The sequence below is a fragment of the Tamandua tetradactyla genome, chromosome 3 (genome assembly GCF_023851605.1).
Source record: "Tamandua tetradactyla isolate mTamTet1 chromosome 3, mTamTet1.pri, whole genome shotgun sequence".
Lineage (NCBI taxonomy): Eukaryota > Metazoa > Chordata > Mammalia > Pilosa > Myrmecophagidae > Tamandua > Tamandua tetradactyla.
Window position 1 is genome coordinate 20,153,133 of NC_135329.1, and position 15,452 is coordinate 20,168,584.

General features: G+C 38.4%; 1 protein-coding gene and 1 long non-coding RNA gene across 5 annotated transcripts in view; one reads left to right on the top strand and one right to left on the bottom strand.

The window, feature by feature from the left end:
- Positions 1 to 6,236: 6,236 nt before the first annotated feature.
- The window catches only part of LOC143677096 (arylamine N-acetyltransferase 1-like), a 28,068-nt gene continuing 18,852 nt past the window's right edge, over positions 6,237 to 15,452 (bottom strand). For 2 of the 4 annotated variants that reach the window (XM_077152681.1, XM_077152683.1), the window contains one exon: positions 6,238 to 10,219. In XM_077152681.1, coding sequence (XP_077008796.1) covers positions 9,341 to 10,213 — 873 coding nt within the window. In that variant the 5' untranslated portion in view covers positions 10,214 to 10,219 and the 3' untranslated portion in view covers positions 6,238 to 9,340. Of the gene's footprint in view, positions 10,220 to 10,328; positions 10,413 to 15,452 lie in introns of all 4 variants that reach the window. The other 2 variants (XM_077152682.1, XM_077152684.1) reach the window with 2 other exon arrangements.
- Positions 6,494 to 10,697, top strand: LOC143677097 (uncharacterized). Its single transcript, XR_013172379.1, has 3 exons — positions 6,494 to 6,719; positions 9,495 to 9,589; positions 9,734 to 10,697. It is a non-coding gene; the product is annotated as an uncharacterized LOC143677097 (long non-coding RNA).

The window sequence follows — 15,452 nt, forward strand, 5'->3', positions numbered from 1 at the left end:
TTTTCAAGAATCTATTTTTCATTTTAATTGTTTGGTTGGGTCAACATTTGCCTTCTTCAATCAGAGGGAAAGAGTTAATTAAAATTTAAAAATTAATTATTCAAAATTTGCAAAACATCATAATTGTAAAATAAATGGGGGTAATTGAACTTTCAACAGATTTTTTGTAAATTTATAACATTTATAGTTGCGAAATTATTAAAGATTAAAACTGCACTAAGATTTTTGGAATACCCTGATATTTACGTATATTAAGTTTCTACACATATGTGGCAACACCAGTAGAGATTTTCTCATTCCAGATGACTCCATACTGTATATATTCAATCTTCCAACCAGTGATTTATGGTCACTTCTGCGTGCTAGGTGCTGTGGTATGTGATGCATGGGAAAGGAAAACATGTCATCTAATCTTAAAGAAAGTATTCTCCTTTGATAACTACGTTGTTGGCTTTTCAAATTAGGCATGGCGATGCTGAACATCTCAGCCACATGGAGAAATTATGGGTGAGGATATCAAAACTAGACCAAACCGCCAGGATGGGACCTGGTACACCTAGCTAGAGTGGACAGATAGAGGAAGGCGTTCAAAGAGTAAGGTGACGGTGATAGGTGGCTCTGTGGGCAATACAGAAAGGTGTTTTCAGGTGGGTGGATGTCATGTCATATAGTAGAACTTGGCACTTGAAGCCAAAGGTCAACAATGGGGGTCATCCAGGCAGACTAATAGGCACTAAGGAAATCTGGATAGTGATGTAACTGTACCCCAAATGTGAGGCTGGATTCTAGAACTCCGGAACAGATTCTGCTCTTTGGGCATAAACATCAATTATTTAAGGGAATTGTAACAAAATATTAGAATTACTATTTATTTTTATCTCATGCTTTTAAAATGTTTGGTTTTTGTTTTATGACACATAATAAATAAATAAAATAATACAGATTTATAGAATTTTTTTTTAACTGATGACATAAAATACAAAAACTTTGTAGCTCCTGTTTCTAGGGAATAATTTGGGGTGGGGGCATGAGATTGTCAAGATCAGGGAGGTTTCCAGTATCTGAGAGCAAAGGGAAACCAAGGCAGAAGGAAATGAGAGAGGGAAGGGTAAGGGGCCTGGGGTAATAGTCGGGCCAGAAATAGAGCAGAAACCCAGTGACAAGTGCAGGACGCACAGCAGGTCCGGAGGGAGAGTTGACTTGTCCCCCTGAGTGCTTCCTGGGGGTGGGGGGTGGGGGGTGGTTAGTCCTGCATTGCTGTGGGCTGCCCCTGCCCCTCAGGGTCCAGTGGCCTTGGCTGAGGAGGGGAGAGGAGGCCAGGTGCAACCAATAGCAACTTAGTACACTCCCCTATGTTCTTAAAGGTAACTTAGTGTGGATTTCCTAAAATTTCTACCAAAAATATGGACTGTTTTCTAACGATAAAATGTAATAAAATGCCAATAATTTCTAACTACACATAAATAACCAGAGTCAACAGTTTGATGTACTTTCTTTTTTTTTTTTTTTTCATTTTATCTGAATTGCTTGCTAACCTGATTTTCTACTTCAGATGTACCATGAAAATATCATTATATATTATTTTACAATTGTATTAGGGTTCTCTAAGGAAAAGAGAAACAACCAATGGTAGATAACTGTAAATATTACGAGATTTTTGTAAGAATTGACTCAAGCAAATGTGGGGATGCACAAGTTCAAACTCCGTAGGACAGGCTGCCAGCTGGGAACTCTGATGAAGGTTTATGATGAATTTCCCAGGAGAAGCTGGCTGGTTGAAATAGAGATGGCTTCTGGCTGTTGAAATCATCACTTCACCTTTTAAAGCCTTCAGCTGGTTGGAGGAGACTTCTCTCATTACTGAAGGCAATCTCCTCATTTGATTGTAGATGTAATCAGCCATAGATGCGATCAATTTACTGATGATTTCTGTCAAGGAAATGGTCTCACAGTAACAACCCGGACAGTGCTTGACCAAACAACTGGACGCCATAACCTGGCCAAATTGCCACATGAGCTTAACCATCACAATTTTAAAATCGTTCCATAATAGTCCATTATGTATACGTATAATAGTATAGAGAAATAGATACATAAACCATCATTTATTTGATTAATCCCATGTTACTAAAAATTTAGTTTATAACAAAAAAGAATATAGTGTTAAATCATTCAGTAGTAATTCAGACCATTTTAAAGTCTGAAGAAGGACTTCTGGGATCCTCTCCATTTCACTTTCTCTTCACCACCTACCATACACCCTCATGAAAATGTTTGTTTCTTTATTTTGTGGTTATATTAAGCCACGTAGCTCAGATAGTTGTCACAGTACAGGTACCTAGTCACCTCTCCTCTAATCAACCTCAGTGAGGAAGTCAAGGAAGGTATCACTCATTCTCTTTATAATATCTAGAAAAATATATTTTTTTGGAATATGGTTGGGGGTTCCTGCACCAGAACAATCTATGGAAGTTTAAAATAATTTAGATCATGAGAAACACTCCAGGGCCACTGAACCAAAAGAAGTTGCTGTTTAGGAATTTGTATTCTAAATAAACTCCTCATGTATTGTGTCTGCCCAGAAATTCAAGACTCAAGTGAAGGGAGTGCCTATAATTGTTTTGTCCTAATCCCCGCATCCATTTGACAAAGGCGAAGGGAAAGATGCTTTCCAGGGTCAGGACCAGCCTCACTGTAGCCACAATGTGGGATCCCTTCAAGGATTGTAGGCAGGTGCCTTGGGAATAAAAGAATCCCTACTACTCCTCGACAGCACACATTTTAACTGGCATAAGGCATTTTTACCCAAACAGGGTACTATATTAATGAATTTATTTGATAATTCTTAATAAGCTATTGTCACATGACAAATAGGTCCTTGAAACTATTACATATGAGAAATGAATGGGAATTTCAGCCCTTTTGACATTTAAAGAAGCAAATGAGTAAAAGGGCGGGAATGTAGAGAGGAGCTGAGTGGATGACTCAGTTTGCTTGTCTCCCAGGTTTACAGACTATTGGGATGTCTCCTTGACAGAGACTTAGTGTTTTATCTTTCTTTGTATACATCATGCATTATAAAACCACAAAAGTGCATCAAGAGAAGAGACAAATTAAGGCTAACTTTCCCCCTAACACTCTTATATATTGTGAAATGAATATAGTCATATTAATAAGACAATAAAATCTACCTTCACAGTAACTTCTGTATTATTGTTGGATTAGTGTGCAATTTTTACTGGGACATCTTTATTTAATACACAAGGATATTTATTGACCTTTTGCCCATTTCAGGTCAAATTAAGCTAGAACAGTAACTTGTTAAAAAGATACCTGACTACCCTTCACATACTTAAATGGCTATGGTATTTTGGCATAATATATATGCTGGATAAACTTTTAAACAGGCTGTAAATAAAATATAACAAATTGTGAAATAAATTTTGCTCTTAAAACCATTTCTCTCTAAATCATGGCAAAACAAAATAAAATTACATTACCTAGATTTGTTTAAATTTTATTTCTATTGATTTGAATGAAAGATGTGCTTTTTCAATTCAAATTCTACCTGTATTAAAATCAGGAACTGCTTATGCAAATGAAAACCAGTAAAATGTACTTTCCACATCAGGCTGTGCATGTATGTATATACATACACACACAATACATGCGTATACATACATATAATCACAACACAGGGAAAGGGGAGAAGTATATTTATTAGTCATGCCTGTGCATTCAAAAAATGCTCAATTGCTTAGTTTGCATGAACTTAGATTCTAAAATCTTTTGGTTTCCCAGATAAGAGATTTTTCTTTTCAAAGCTGCACTGAACCAAGCCTTTAATAAAAACTGAAATTTCTGCTCCATAATCCACTTCAAATAAGACATCAAACATATGCATTATATTGAGTAAACATTCTTTGGAGGCTATAGAAGCACAAAAACACAAAACTTGTTTCTTATTTTTGTTGGGCTCTTAAACTCCTTGGGAAAAAAAAAAAACAGATGAATGCGTAGGAAGCAGTGAGAAATTACAAAGTGTAGTGAGGGGCACAGTTCTTAAATGCAGACCAAGAGATGAAACATAGTTAATAATGGTTTCCACTAAACCTAAATTCCTTGACCTTAAAAGTTTATCTGTCCTTTATTTTGAGATTATGTTCTTTTTACGTTGGGATATGCATGTGTTTGTGTAGTATAAAGTGTCATTAAAAAGTAAATGATGGGAAGTAACAGCAGTTTTTAAAATTTAAAAGCTGGCAACACTATGTTGGGTCTTCAAATTATCGTGATAAATTACTAGTCCATAAAATCCAAACATCTGGGAATCTCTGGTCTTTTATTATAGCTGTGGCAATCTGAGCAAGTTGCTGGGGAAGCAGAATTATATATGTATTTTCCTGTAGAGGAAGATTTATGTGAAATCAGAATGTAGCTTTCAAGATAGTACCCTGTTTTTGTTAAAAGGAATGATGAATAAATCATGTACAGAATTTTGTTTATTCAGATGCACTGTGTTAAATTACTTGCTTAGGAATAGTTACATATATTTTCTGAGCTACTGAACCTGTTAGCTGGATGTTTTAGGTCCTGTTTTATTTACTCTTTTTCTTCATTGGTTTTCAGCCTCCCTAAGATTTCTAATCCGTAGGCTCCCAGGAGATGTTATCTTATGTACACAGCATCACATGTTTCTGTGTTCATCATCAGGTATTGTGTGACAGGTAAGAGATGGTTGAATGAAATCATAACCAGTCTTTAGTGTAGGAGAAAAGTAATTTGAGACTTCCTAACGTGTGAATGAGCTCACAGAGAACTCACTACTTAAGCTTCCTGCTTCTCAGCCTTAAGTCTCAGCGTCTTTTGTTTTCACCCCACACTGTGTGAAACAGTGTTAGAACAGAAGTGGTCTATCCAAATACTCTGTGGATTCCCTGAAATTAAACGTCGTGTGAACTTTATTTAATTGAGTTTCCTCATCTGAAACATAGGTATAACGCTGCCCAAGTGTCAAGGTGCTTGCAAGGATTAAATAAGATTTTGTATAGGAAGCTCCAAATACGGGACTGGACACATATTAATTAGATATTCTCTATGGTAGCTACTCCTATTTTCATTTATATATCCCAAAATTCCACTCAGTTGTGAGGAATAAACACAAAAAGTCCAATGATTTGTGAGACACTGGAAGGCATTCCTAATGTTTAATGCCCAGTCCCTGTTTTTAAAGGGCCCTTCAGCTCAAATTCCGATTCTATGATAAAGTTTTTATTAATCAGAGATCGGGAGAGTCCGTTCACATAGCAGTTAATCGTACAGCTCATGGACACACGGGTCCTGCCCGCCCTCCCGCGTCCTGCCCGCCCTCCCGCGTCCTGCCCGCCCTCCCGCGTCCTGCCCGCCCTCCCGCGTCCTGCCCGCCCTCCCGCGTCCTGCCCGCCCTCCCGCGTCCTGCCCGCGCTCCGGGGCCGTACCCGCGCTCCCGGGCCCCGTCCGCGCTCCCGGGCCGCGTCCGCGCTCCCGGGTCGCGTCCGCGTTCCCGGGCACCTCCGCGACCTTCGCACGGAGACGAAATTGGCCTGGGCTCTTGGCCGGTGCAGGTTGAGGGCAGGTTAAGCCTCACCTGACCTGGCGATACCGGCTGTGCACCAGGAGCTGGGCGGGGGGCGCTTTACAAAAACGCGCTTGCCCGGGCCGGCCGAGGCTCCTTCATTAGCACCTGGGGTGGGGCCTGGCCGGCAGGGCTGAGAACCCCCCAGGCTAACCTCCAAGCTCTCATTGGTGACCTTTTTTCTTCTTTTCTTCATTTCATTTTATTGAGTCCCCGGAGGTCCAATTTCTGTGCTCTGAAATTTGTGAGCAAAATATTTATTTCTCTACTTTTCAACTTCCATATAATGTGAGCATAAAATCGAACAACGTAATTGAACTGATGAAATGCTAGTAACCTCTGCTGCAACAAAACTATTTGAGGCAAAAGGGTGAATTAATATTGCTTTTCCCAAAGCTTAAGCATTTACTCAGAGATATTTATTCACGCATTCCAGTTGAGATTGAAATTTCACCTCCTTTGGGGTTTTCTAATTAAAGAACATGGAATGAAACCTTTAACTAGTAACCATAGAGCTGCTAGTGATACTTGTAGGTATATATATATATATATTCGATTCTGATAACCACTGGCAAACATTCCACAGAGATGGGAATGGATATGTTGCTAAATTATCTTTGGTAGTTTTTTTTCCCCACAAATAAATATATTCAGAGGATGCTACTGTATCCTACATTGCTTTAAGTGATAATGATTATATAGTATTGATGTTGGTTGGTTACACTTAACACATTGCTATGAGAGAACTATCTGTGCCCAGGGAAGCTCTGGATTGGGGATTAGAAGGGCTGGGCTCTAATGCTGTTCTGGTTGGGTTAACTAGTTGTAACCCAGAGACTTTTACAGATCCAGCATAATGGAGTGGTGCTGGGGAATCAACTCAGGAACCATTTGAGTTAAAGTCAACATACCAAGTTAATATCAAACAAAATTTATTTTGATGATGCAATACATGGTTCTCAGCATAGACAAGTACTTGGTAAGCTGTGTAAATTCCCACAAGTGTGTCTTCACAGTACATCTAGAGAAGACCCTTGAAAGTGTTACCGAGTCAAGGGCATGGAAGCTTGCACAGGTGGCCACAGAACCTGGGCTTTATTCTTTGGTAAGTGAAGAGTTGGAAGAGAGAAGTGTGACAATATCAATTTCAGATTTCAGAAAGAGGGCTCTGGTAGCTTGCACAGAATACTGCAGGGGGCAACTATGGGGATAGAAATATTAGTGAAAAAGAAGCTGAAAATTTTAGGTAAGTGATGCCTTTTTATGAGGTTTAAATTTAGAGTAACAGTTCAGAATTATACATACAGAAAAACTTCTTTATTTCAAACGTGCTTATTCTTTTCCAGGTTCCAAATGTCCCAATCAGCTTACAAAAATATCTTTTATTTTTTCTATTAATATAATTGCAATGCCATTTCAACATTCTACCTTCCAATGATTTAAATAAACAAATTACTTCATTGAATCCTGACTCACTCTCTCAGACGAATATTTGGTCAAAACTAAGTGTTATTTGGTCTGTCATGGTTTATACTTTTAATTCTTTTGTTAGAATACCACTGGGAGATAGGAAAGAGGGGGCCTCTTGAAGAAAAATCACCTCATCTCATAATACCTTAACTTTTGCTAGCATAAACTTTGTGATTTACATAGGATTAGCCAGCAAATTGTTTAAATATATGCATAGATATCAAGTTCTTAGAGATGGTCTACATTTTATAATTCTTCAAAACTATTATTTCCTTTAGGCAAAATTGACATTTTTAGAAGTTGGACATTCTAAATATTAGCTTCCCCATATTAATAAAAAGGGTACATGAATAACTATGGCTGCAAAAAGAACTGTCAAAGAGAGCATTAGCTGTGTCTTCTCTTGGTACAAAGCCACATGCTGCCCTGTATTGGTATAAGTCTCATGGGAACTATTCCACTATTTGGAAGTAAATATCATGTCATGTCATGTTCTTTTTGTTGGATTCCACTCTAAAATTATTCATCAGTATTCTGTGAAAATAACATTAGATAACTGATGATTGAATTTAATGGAAATTATTTCCTCAATATTCTAAACCCAACCATAGGTAAACATTTTCTAAACACCCCCCCCCCCCCCATTATCACCTTGCATTAGTGTGGCACATTTGTTGCAATTCATGAAAGAACTTTTTTTTTTTCAATGGGCAGGCACCGGGAAATGAACCTGGGTCTCCGGTATGGCAGGTGAGAATTCTGCCACTGAGCTACCGTCCCACCTCCCATGAAAGAACATTTTTAAAAGCATACTATTAACTATTATTCTTTTTTTATAATACGGTTCACTGTGTTGTACAGGCCTATCTTTTACCTTTAATTTTTATTCTAGTAACATATACATGACCTAAAATGTCCCCATTTAGCCCAATTCACATATAATTCAGGGCTATTAATTACATTCACAATGTTGTGTCACCATTACCACCATCCATTTTCAACACTTTATAATGAACCCAAATAGAAATTCTGTACAAATTAATCATTAGCTCCTCCCCATTCCTTACTCTAAACCCAGCCCCTGTTAACCTATATTCTAGACTCTAAGAATTTGTTAATTCTAATTATTTTATATATCAGTGTGAGATCATACAATATTTCTTCTATTGAGTTTGACTTTTTTCACTTAACATAATGTCTTCAAGTTTCATCCATGTTGTCACATGAACCAGAACTTCATTGCTTTTTAATGGTGACTAATATTCCATTGTATGTACATACCACATGTTGTTATTTTCTTCAAGGACACTGAGCTGCTCCCATCTTTTGGCAATTGTGAATATTGCTGGTATGATCATTGGTGTGCAAATATCTGTTGGAGTCCCAGCTTTCAATTCTTTGGGGTTATACCTACTAGAGGGATTGCTGGGTCAGGCAATAATTCTACACTCAGCTTTCAGAGGAACTACCAAATTATATTCCACAGTGGCTGCACCATTTTACATTCCCACCAGCAGTGAATGAGTGCTCCTCTTTCTCCACATCCTGTCCAATACTTGCAGTTTTGTTTGTTTAACAGTGGCCATTCTAGTAGGTATGAAATAATATCTCATTGTGGTTTTGATTTGCATTTCCCTAATAGCCAGTGATGTTGAACATCTTTGCAAGTGCTTTTTAGCCTTTTGTATTTCCTCTTGGAAAAAAATGTTTATTCAAGTCTTTTGCCCATTTTTAAATTGTGATGTTTGTCTTTTTATTGTTGAGTTGCAGGATTTTTTTCTGTATTCTGGGTATTAAACCTTTTTTGGATATGTAGTTTCTAAATATTTTCTCCCATTGAGTAGGTTGTCGTTTCACTTTCCATGATAAAATCCTTTAAACACACGTGTTTTTAATTCTGATAAAGTCTGATTTATCTGTAATTTTCTTTTATTGCTTGTGCCTTGGGTATGAAGTCTATGAAACTATTGCTTAACACAAGATCCTGAACATGCATCCCTATATTTTCTTCTAGAAGTTTTGTAGTCCTGGTTTTTATATTTAGGTCTTTGATTCATTTTGAGTTAATTTTTGTAATCAGTATGAGATAGGGGTCCTTTTTCATTCTTTTGCAAGTGGATATCCAGTTCTCTTGGCACTATTTATTGAAAAGATTATTCTTTCCCAATTGAGTGGACTTAGAAGCCATGTCAAAAATCAATTGGCCATAGATGTGGGGTCTATTTTTGAACCAAAGACTAATTTTTGCTTTTAACCCTAAATGGTAAAGAGTCGGTCACCAGGTTTGGGGACAAGCTTTCCTTCTAAGTAAATATTAAAGATACTTCTCAGGACTACTTCTATTTCCTCCTCATTCAGGGTCTTAAATTCTACCAGATCCATATTTTCCTTATAATTAAATCTTCTGTAGGTGAGGGTGAAGCCCACTAAGCAGTGAACTCCTTCTGGTGTCTGCAAGGAACAAAAGGATCTGCTTGTAAACACAGATGCCGGAGATGTCTGAAGGTATGTATTCTCAGACTTAAAATCCTCAATTGTTCGAGGCTCAAGAGTAAAAGAGTAGATTTTCCGGTATCTATTTTTTTCCAGGAGCTCAGAATTAAGAAACTCTTGATTTGGGATGTACTGCTCTCTTCTGATTTGATCCAGGTACCACATTTCTCCCTCCTGTGTCAAGCGGAAGATGCAAGGGACCTGGGGCTGATCTTTTCCAGAAATAAGTTCCAGAGGCTGCCACATCTGGTAGGATCGTCCAAACCCAGCATCTACAATGTAGTTTCTGCCACCAGTGGTCACCTGCAGCAGGAGGTGAATCATATGCTTGCTGTATTTATTGGCCACAGTGCTATAAACATAGCCTCCCAAAATTGTGGTCTGAAATCCCATCGTGGTCAGAGCCCAGTACAGAAGGTGATTGACCTGGAGACACCAACCCCCTCGGTTCTTTCTCACAATTTGATCAAAAACGGCCTCTATGCCCAGTTCCATGGCTCCTCCACAATGGATGTTAAGGTTCTCAAAGGGAACAGCTCGGATCTGGTACTGAAGGATGTCAGTTAATGTTTCCAAATCCAATTTCTTCCTAGGGTTTTTATAATCAATTCTTTCAAAATATGCTTCAATATCCATGATCTCCTAAAGCAAAATGAAACAAAACAAAATAATAATGCTTTTGCATTCGGATTTCCTTATTATAACTACAAGGTATTTTAAATATTTAAATGCAAATATTGAATATAAATACCTGTAATAATAACTATTTTGTTTAGTGCTTTCTTTGAATGAATTGCTTTTATTTGCATATGTTCACTTAACCATCTCAGTAACCCTGTAAGGAAAATATTATCATTTCCTCCATCTTTTAATCATGAGAAAATCAAAAGACAGAATAATTGATGAGCCAAATGATCAATAGCTTATATGTGGCTGTTTTATATGAATAAAGAGAGATTCCAATTGGTATCAATTAAAATAGGGCTTAAAAACAGTTCTTATTTTTTTATTACTGCTGAATAATAGTTTATTGAGGGTATATCCACATTTTCCTTTTATCTCTTTTTTTACTTTTTTAATTAATTTTTTAAAAAAATTACAGGAAAGAAACACAAACATTCTTAGTACGTGATCATTCCATTCTACATATATAATCAGTAATTCACAATATCATCACATGGTTTCATATTCATCATCATGATCATTTCTTAGAACATTTACATCAATTCAGAAAAAGAAATAAAAAGACAATGGAAAAATAAAATGAAAACAGGAAAAAAAAATTATATACCATACCCCTTACCCCTCCCTTTTATTGATCACTAGCATTTCAAACTAAATTTATTTTAACATTTGTTCCCCCTATTATTTATTTTTATTCCATATGTGCTACTCATCTGTTGACAAGGTAGATAAAAGGAGCATCAGACACAAGGTTTTCACAATCACACAGTCACACTGTGAAAGCTATATTATTATACAATCATCATCAAGAAACATGGCTACTGGAACACAGCTCTATATTTTCAGGCACTTCCCTCCAGCCTCTCCATTACATCTTGGATAACAAGGTGATATCTACTTAATGCATAGGAATAACCACCAGGATAACCTCTCGACTCTGTTTGGAATCTCTCAGCCACTGACACTTTGTCTCATTTTACTCTTCCCCCTTTTGGTCGAGAAGGTTTTCTCAATCCCTAGATGCTGGGTCTCAGGTCATTCCAGAGTTTTTCTCAATCCCTTGATGCTGAGTCTCAGCTCACTCTGGGATTTCTGTCCCATGTTGCCAGGAAGATCCACACTCCTGGGAGTCATGCCCCATGTAGACAGGGGAAGGGTGGTGAGTTTGCTTGTTGTATTGGCTGGAGAGAGGGGATACATCTGAGCAAAAAAAGAGGTTCTCTTGGGGGTGACTCTTGGGCCTAATTTTAAGTAGGCTTGACCTATCCTTTGTGGGGTTAAGTTTCATCTGAACAAACCCTGAGACTGGGGGCTTAGCCTATAGCTTTGGTTGTCCACACTGCTTGTGAGAATATCAAGAATTCAACTTGGGGAGGTTGAATTTTCCCCTGTTCTCACCATTCCCCGAAGGGGACTTTGCAAATACTTTTCCACTCACTGATCAAATCACTCTGGGATTCATCGGGGCATCACACTGGACAAACCAACAAAATCTCATGTCCTACCCAAGGTTCCATGTACTTATGTTGTTCAACCAAGCTATCTACATAAGTTATATTAGGAAATGCACTAGTCAAAATACAAATTTTGTACCAAATAAACATTTTTTGCTTTAGTCTCACACATAAGGTGACATTTTAAAACATTAATTACCATCTATTTTCAGCACCCTGCAGTAATGACATTCCTTTGTTCTTCCTCATGCAAAAGCATTTTTAAAATTTGTACATTTGGTCACTATTATTACACAATCCAGGCAATCCTAGATTATACCATCTCAATGTTTATTGTCTTTCTTTCTGATTTCATCTATGCCCCCAGCCCTCCTCCCTCTATCATTCCCACATTCAGCTTCATTCAGTGTTTTAACATAATTGTATTAGTTAAGCAGTATTGTGCTGTCCATTTCTGAGTTTTTACATTCAGTCCTGTTGCACAATCTGTATCCCTTCAGCTCCAATTACCCACTATCTTACCCTATTTCTATCTCCTGATGGTCTCTGTTACCAAAGAAATTCTCCAAGTTTATTCACTAATGTCAGTTCATATCAGTGAGACCATACAGTATTTGTCCTTTTGTTTCTGGCTAATCTCACTCAGCATAATGTCCTTAAGGTCCATCCATGTTGTTACATACTTCATAACTTCATTCTGTTTTATAGCTGCATAATATTCCATCGTATGTATATACCACAGTTTGTTTAGCCACCCATCTGTTGATGGACATTTTGGCTGTTTCCATCTCTTGGTAATTGTAAATAATGCTGCTATAAACATTGGTGTGCAAATGTCCGTTTGTGTCCTTGCTCTCATGTCCTTTGAGTAGAGACAGCATATAGATGGGTCCCGTTCCCTAATATATTCTGCCAGTCCATGTCCCCCGATTGGGAAGCTTAATCCAGCAACATCAGTGTTCTTACTGCCTGGGCAGTACCCTTCTCTACCATTTTGCCTTTTGGCTTTTATATGTCCTTCTAATTTTCCTTCTTTTTACCTTTACTCATGGTCTTCCTTTCTACATTCTTCTCCACACCTCTCTCTTCTGCCTTCATATCTGTACTCCCTTTAGTATTTCTTGCAGAGCTGATCTCTTGGTCACGGATTCTCTCAGTGATTTTTTTTGTCTGAAAATATTTTAATTTATCCCTCATTTTTGAAGGACAATTTTGCTGGATATAGAATTCTTGGTTGGCAGTTTTTCTCTTTTAATAATTAAAAAATATCATCCCACTGTCTTCTTGCCTCCATGGTTTCTGTTGAGAAATCTACACATAGTCTTATTGGACTTCCCTTGTATGTGATGGATTGCTTTTCTCTTGCTGCTTTCAAGATTCTCTCTTTCTCTTTGACCTCTGACAGTCTGATTAGTAAATGTCTTGGAGTATGTCTATTTGGATCTATTCTCTTTGGGGTACGCTGCACTTCTTGGATCTGTAATTTTGAGTCTTTCATAAGAGTTGGGAAATTTTCAGTGATAATTTCCTCCATTAGTTTTTCTCCTCCTTTTCCCTTCTCTTCTTCTTCTGGGACACCCACAACACGTATATTCATGCGTTTCATATTGTCCTTCAATTCCCTGAGTCCCTGCTCATATTTTTTCATTTTTTCCCCTATATTTTCTTTTTCTTTTCGGATTTCAGATGTTCCGTCCTCCAGTTCACTAATCCTATGTTCTGCCTCTTGAAATCTACCATGGTAGGTTTCCATTGTTTTTTTCATCTCTTTACCATGCCTTTCATTCCCATAAGTTCTGTGATTTGTTTTTTCAGACTTTCGATTTCTTCTTTTTGTTCCTTCCTTGCCTTCTTTATATCTTCCTTCAATTCATTGATTTGGTTTTTGATGAGGTTTTCCATGTCTGTTCATATATTCTGAATTAAATGTTTCAGCTCCTGTATCTCATCTGAATTGTTGGTTTGTTCCTTTGACTGGGCCATATCTTCAATTTTCCTAGTGTGATTTATTATTTTTTGCTGGTGTCTAGGCATTTAATTACCTCAATTAGTTTATTCTGGAGATTGCTTTCACTTCTTTTACCTTGGGTTTTCTTGCTGGATGAATTTTTTGTCTCTCTGTTCTTTGACATTCAGTTCAGCTTTTTCTTGACCTCTAGCTTAGGTTTTGTTTAACAGAGGAGAATTTTTTCGTTCTTGTTTTCTTGTTTCTTGCCCTGCTTATATGGTGCCTTTTTATGCCCACCCTGAGGAGGGTCTACGTAGGTATTATAGATCCTAGCTGGATTTTCCCAGACCAAACTGGCCTCCTATCAGGAGGAAAGAGTCACCTACATCAATTTTCCCTCAGGGTGAGACCCGCAGGTTGACAGACTTTTCTGTGAAGTCTCTGGGCTCTGTTTTTCTTATCCTGCCCAGTATGTGGTGCTTGTCTGCCTGCAGGTCCCACCAGCATAAGATGATGCGGTACCTTTAACTTTGGCTGGGGGCATGGTGGAGACAGAGGAGAGATTGTAGGCTGGTTTTAATGGCTTCAAATTACCAAGCCCTGGTGTCTCAATTCCTTGAGACAGGGATTCCACCTGAGTTGGGCTTCACCCCTCCCCTGGGGAAGGCACAAATTCCAGACAAGCCCTCAAAACAAGTTTGTTTCTGCCTATGCCTGGGGCAGTTGCAGCCTGAGGAGCCCTGCCGCAGTATCCAAAGGCAGTCAAGCCTTTGTAGAAACACAGCCACAAAAACCTTTATTTCTTTCTTTTGTTTTCCTTTTTCCATCAGCCCTGCCCCATTGGTGCTGGGGCAAAAATGAGCAGCCTCCACTTTGATCAGGTTCACCTGAGCTGGGGGCCTATTTTTAGTAGTCAGAATTTGTTAATTAATTCCACAATTGGCATTTGGTTGGGCTCAGCCCCTGCTGCTGGTGAAGTCTCTTTCCTTTCCCCTCTGGGAAGCTGCCATGGGGGAGGGGTGCCAGCCACCAAGGCTTGGGGAACTCATGGTTCTGCAGGGGCTTGCAGCCGGTTCAGCTGGTTCAGACTGGGGTATGCTGTGTGTCCGGTCACTGACATGGCCCCAGGAGCTGTTCTGTACTGTTTCTGGCTATTTAGTAGTTGTTCTGGAGGACAAACTAAAACATGCACATTGCTAAGCCGCCATCTTGGCCCAGAACAAAAACAGTTCTTGATAGAAACAGGAGAATTACTCAGAAGAGTTCATGGCACTGAAAACAAGAGGGGTAGGTCTTGGTGGACCATAAATTGTAAACACTCATGAGAAATAAAAAAAATAGAAGTGAAAGGATTAAGAGTAAAGAAACATTCTAATCTGGTTAGATGCCAATTTGGACGTTCTAGGCTTCTGTCCTCCCACAGATGAACAACTAGCAACAACTGTCAGAGCTACCTTCCTCAAAATTCCAAAAACAATAAAAGGGTTGTAGTAATTGGGCAAGAGCCAATTAAAGAAAACACAAATTAGAAAGACAATAAGAGAAGATTGTGGTGGGTAAATGTTTGTCACATTTTCTTTGCATTGGAGTAATTGTCTTTTATTTAGAAAAAATGCATCTGTGGATGACCAGTGCTCTGGTTATCAACTGTTGCTGACAAGCCACCCCAAAACTTAGTGGCTTACAATAACATCTTTTTTTTTGGTTGCTATTCTTCAGCCTGGTCTGGGCTTCGCTGGGCTGTTCTATTTGTCTTGCTGGTCGTCATTCACAGAGCTGGCAGGTTGGT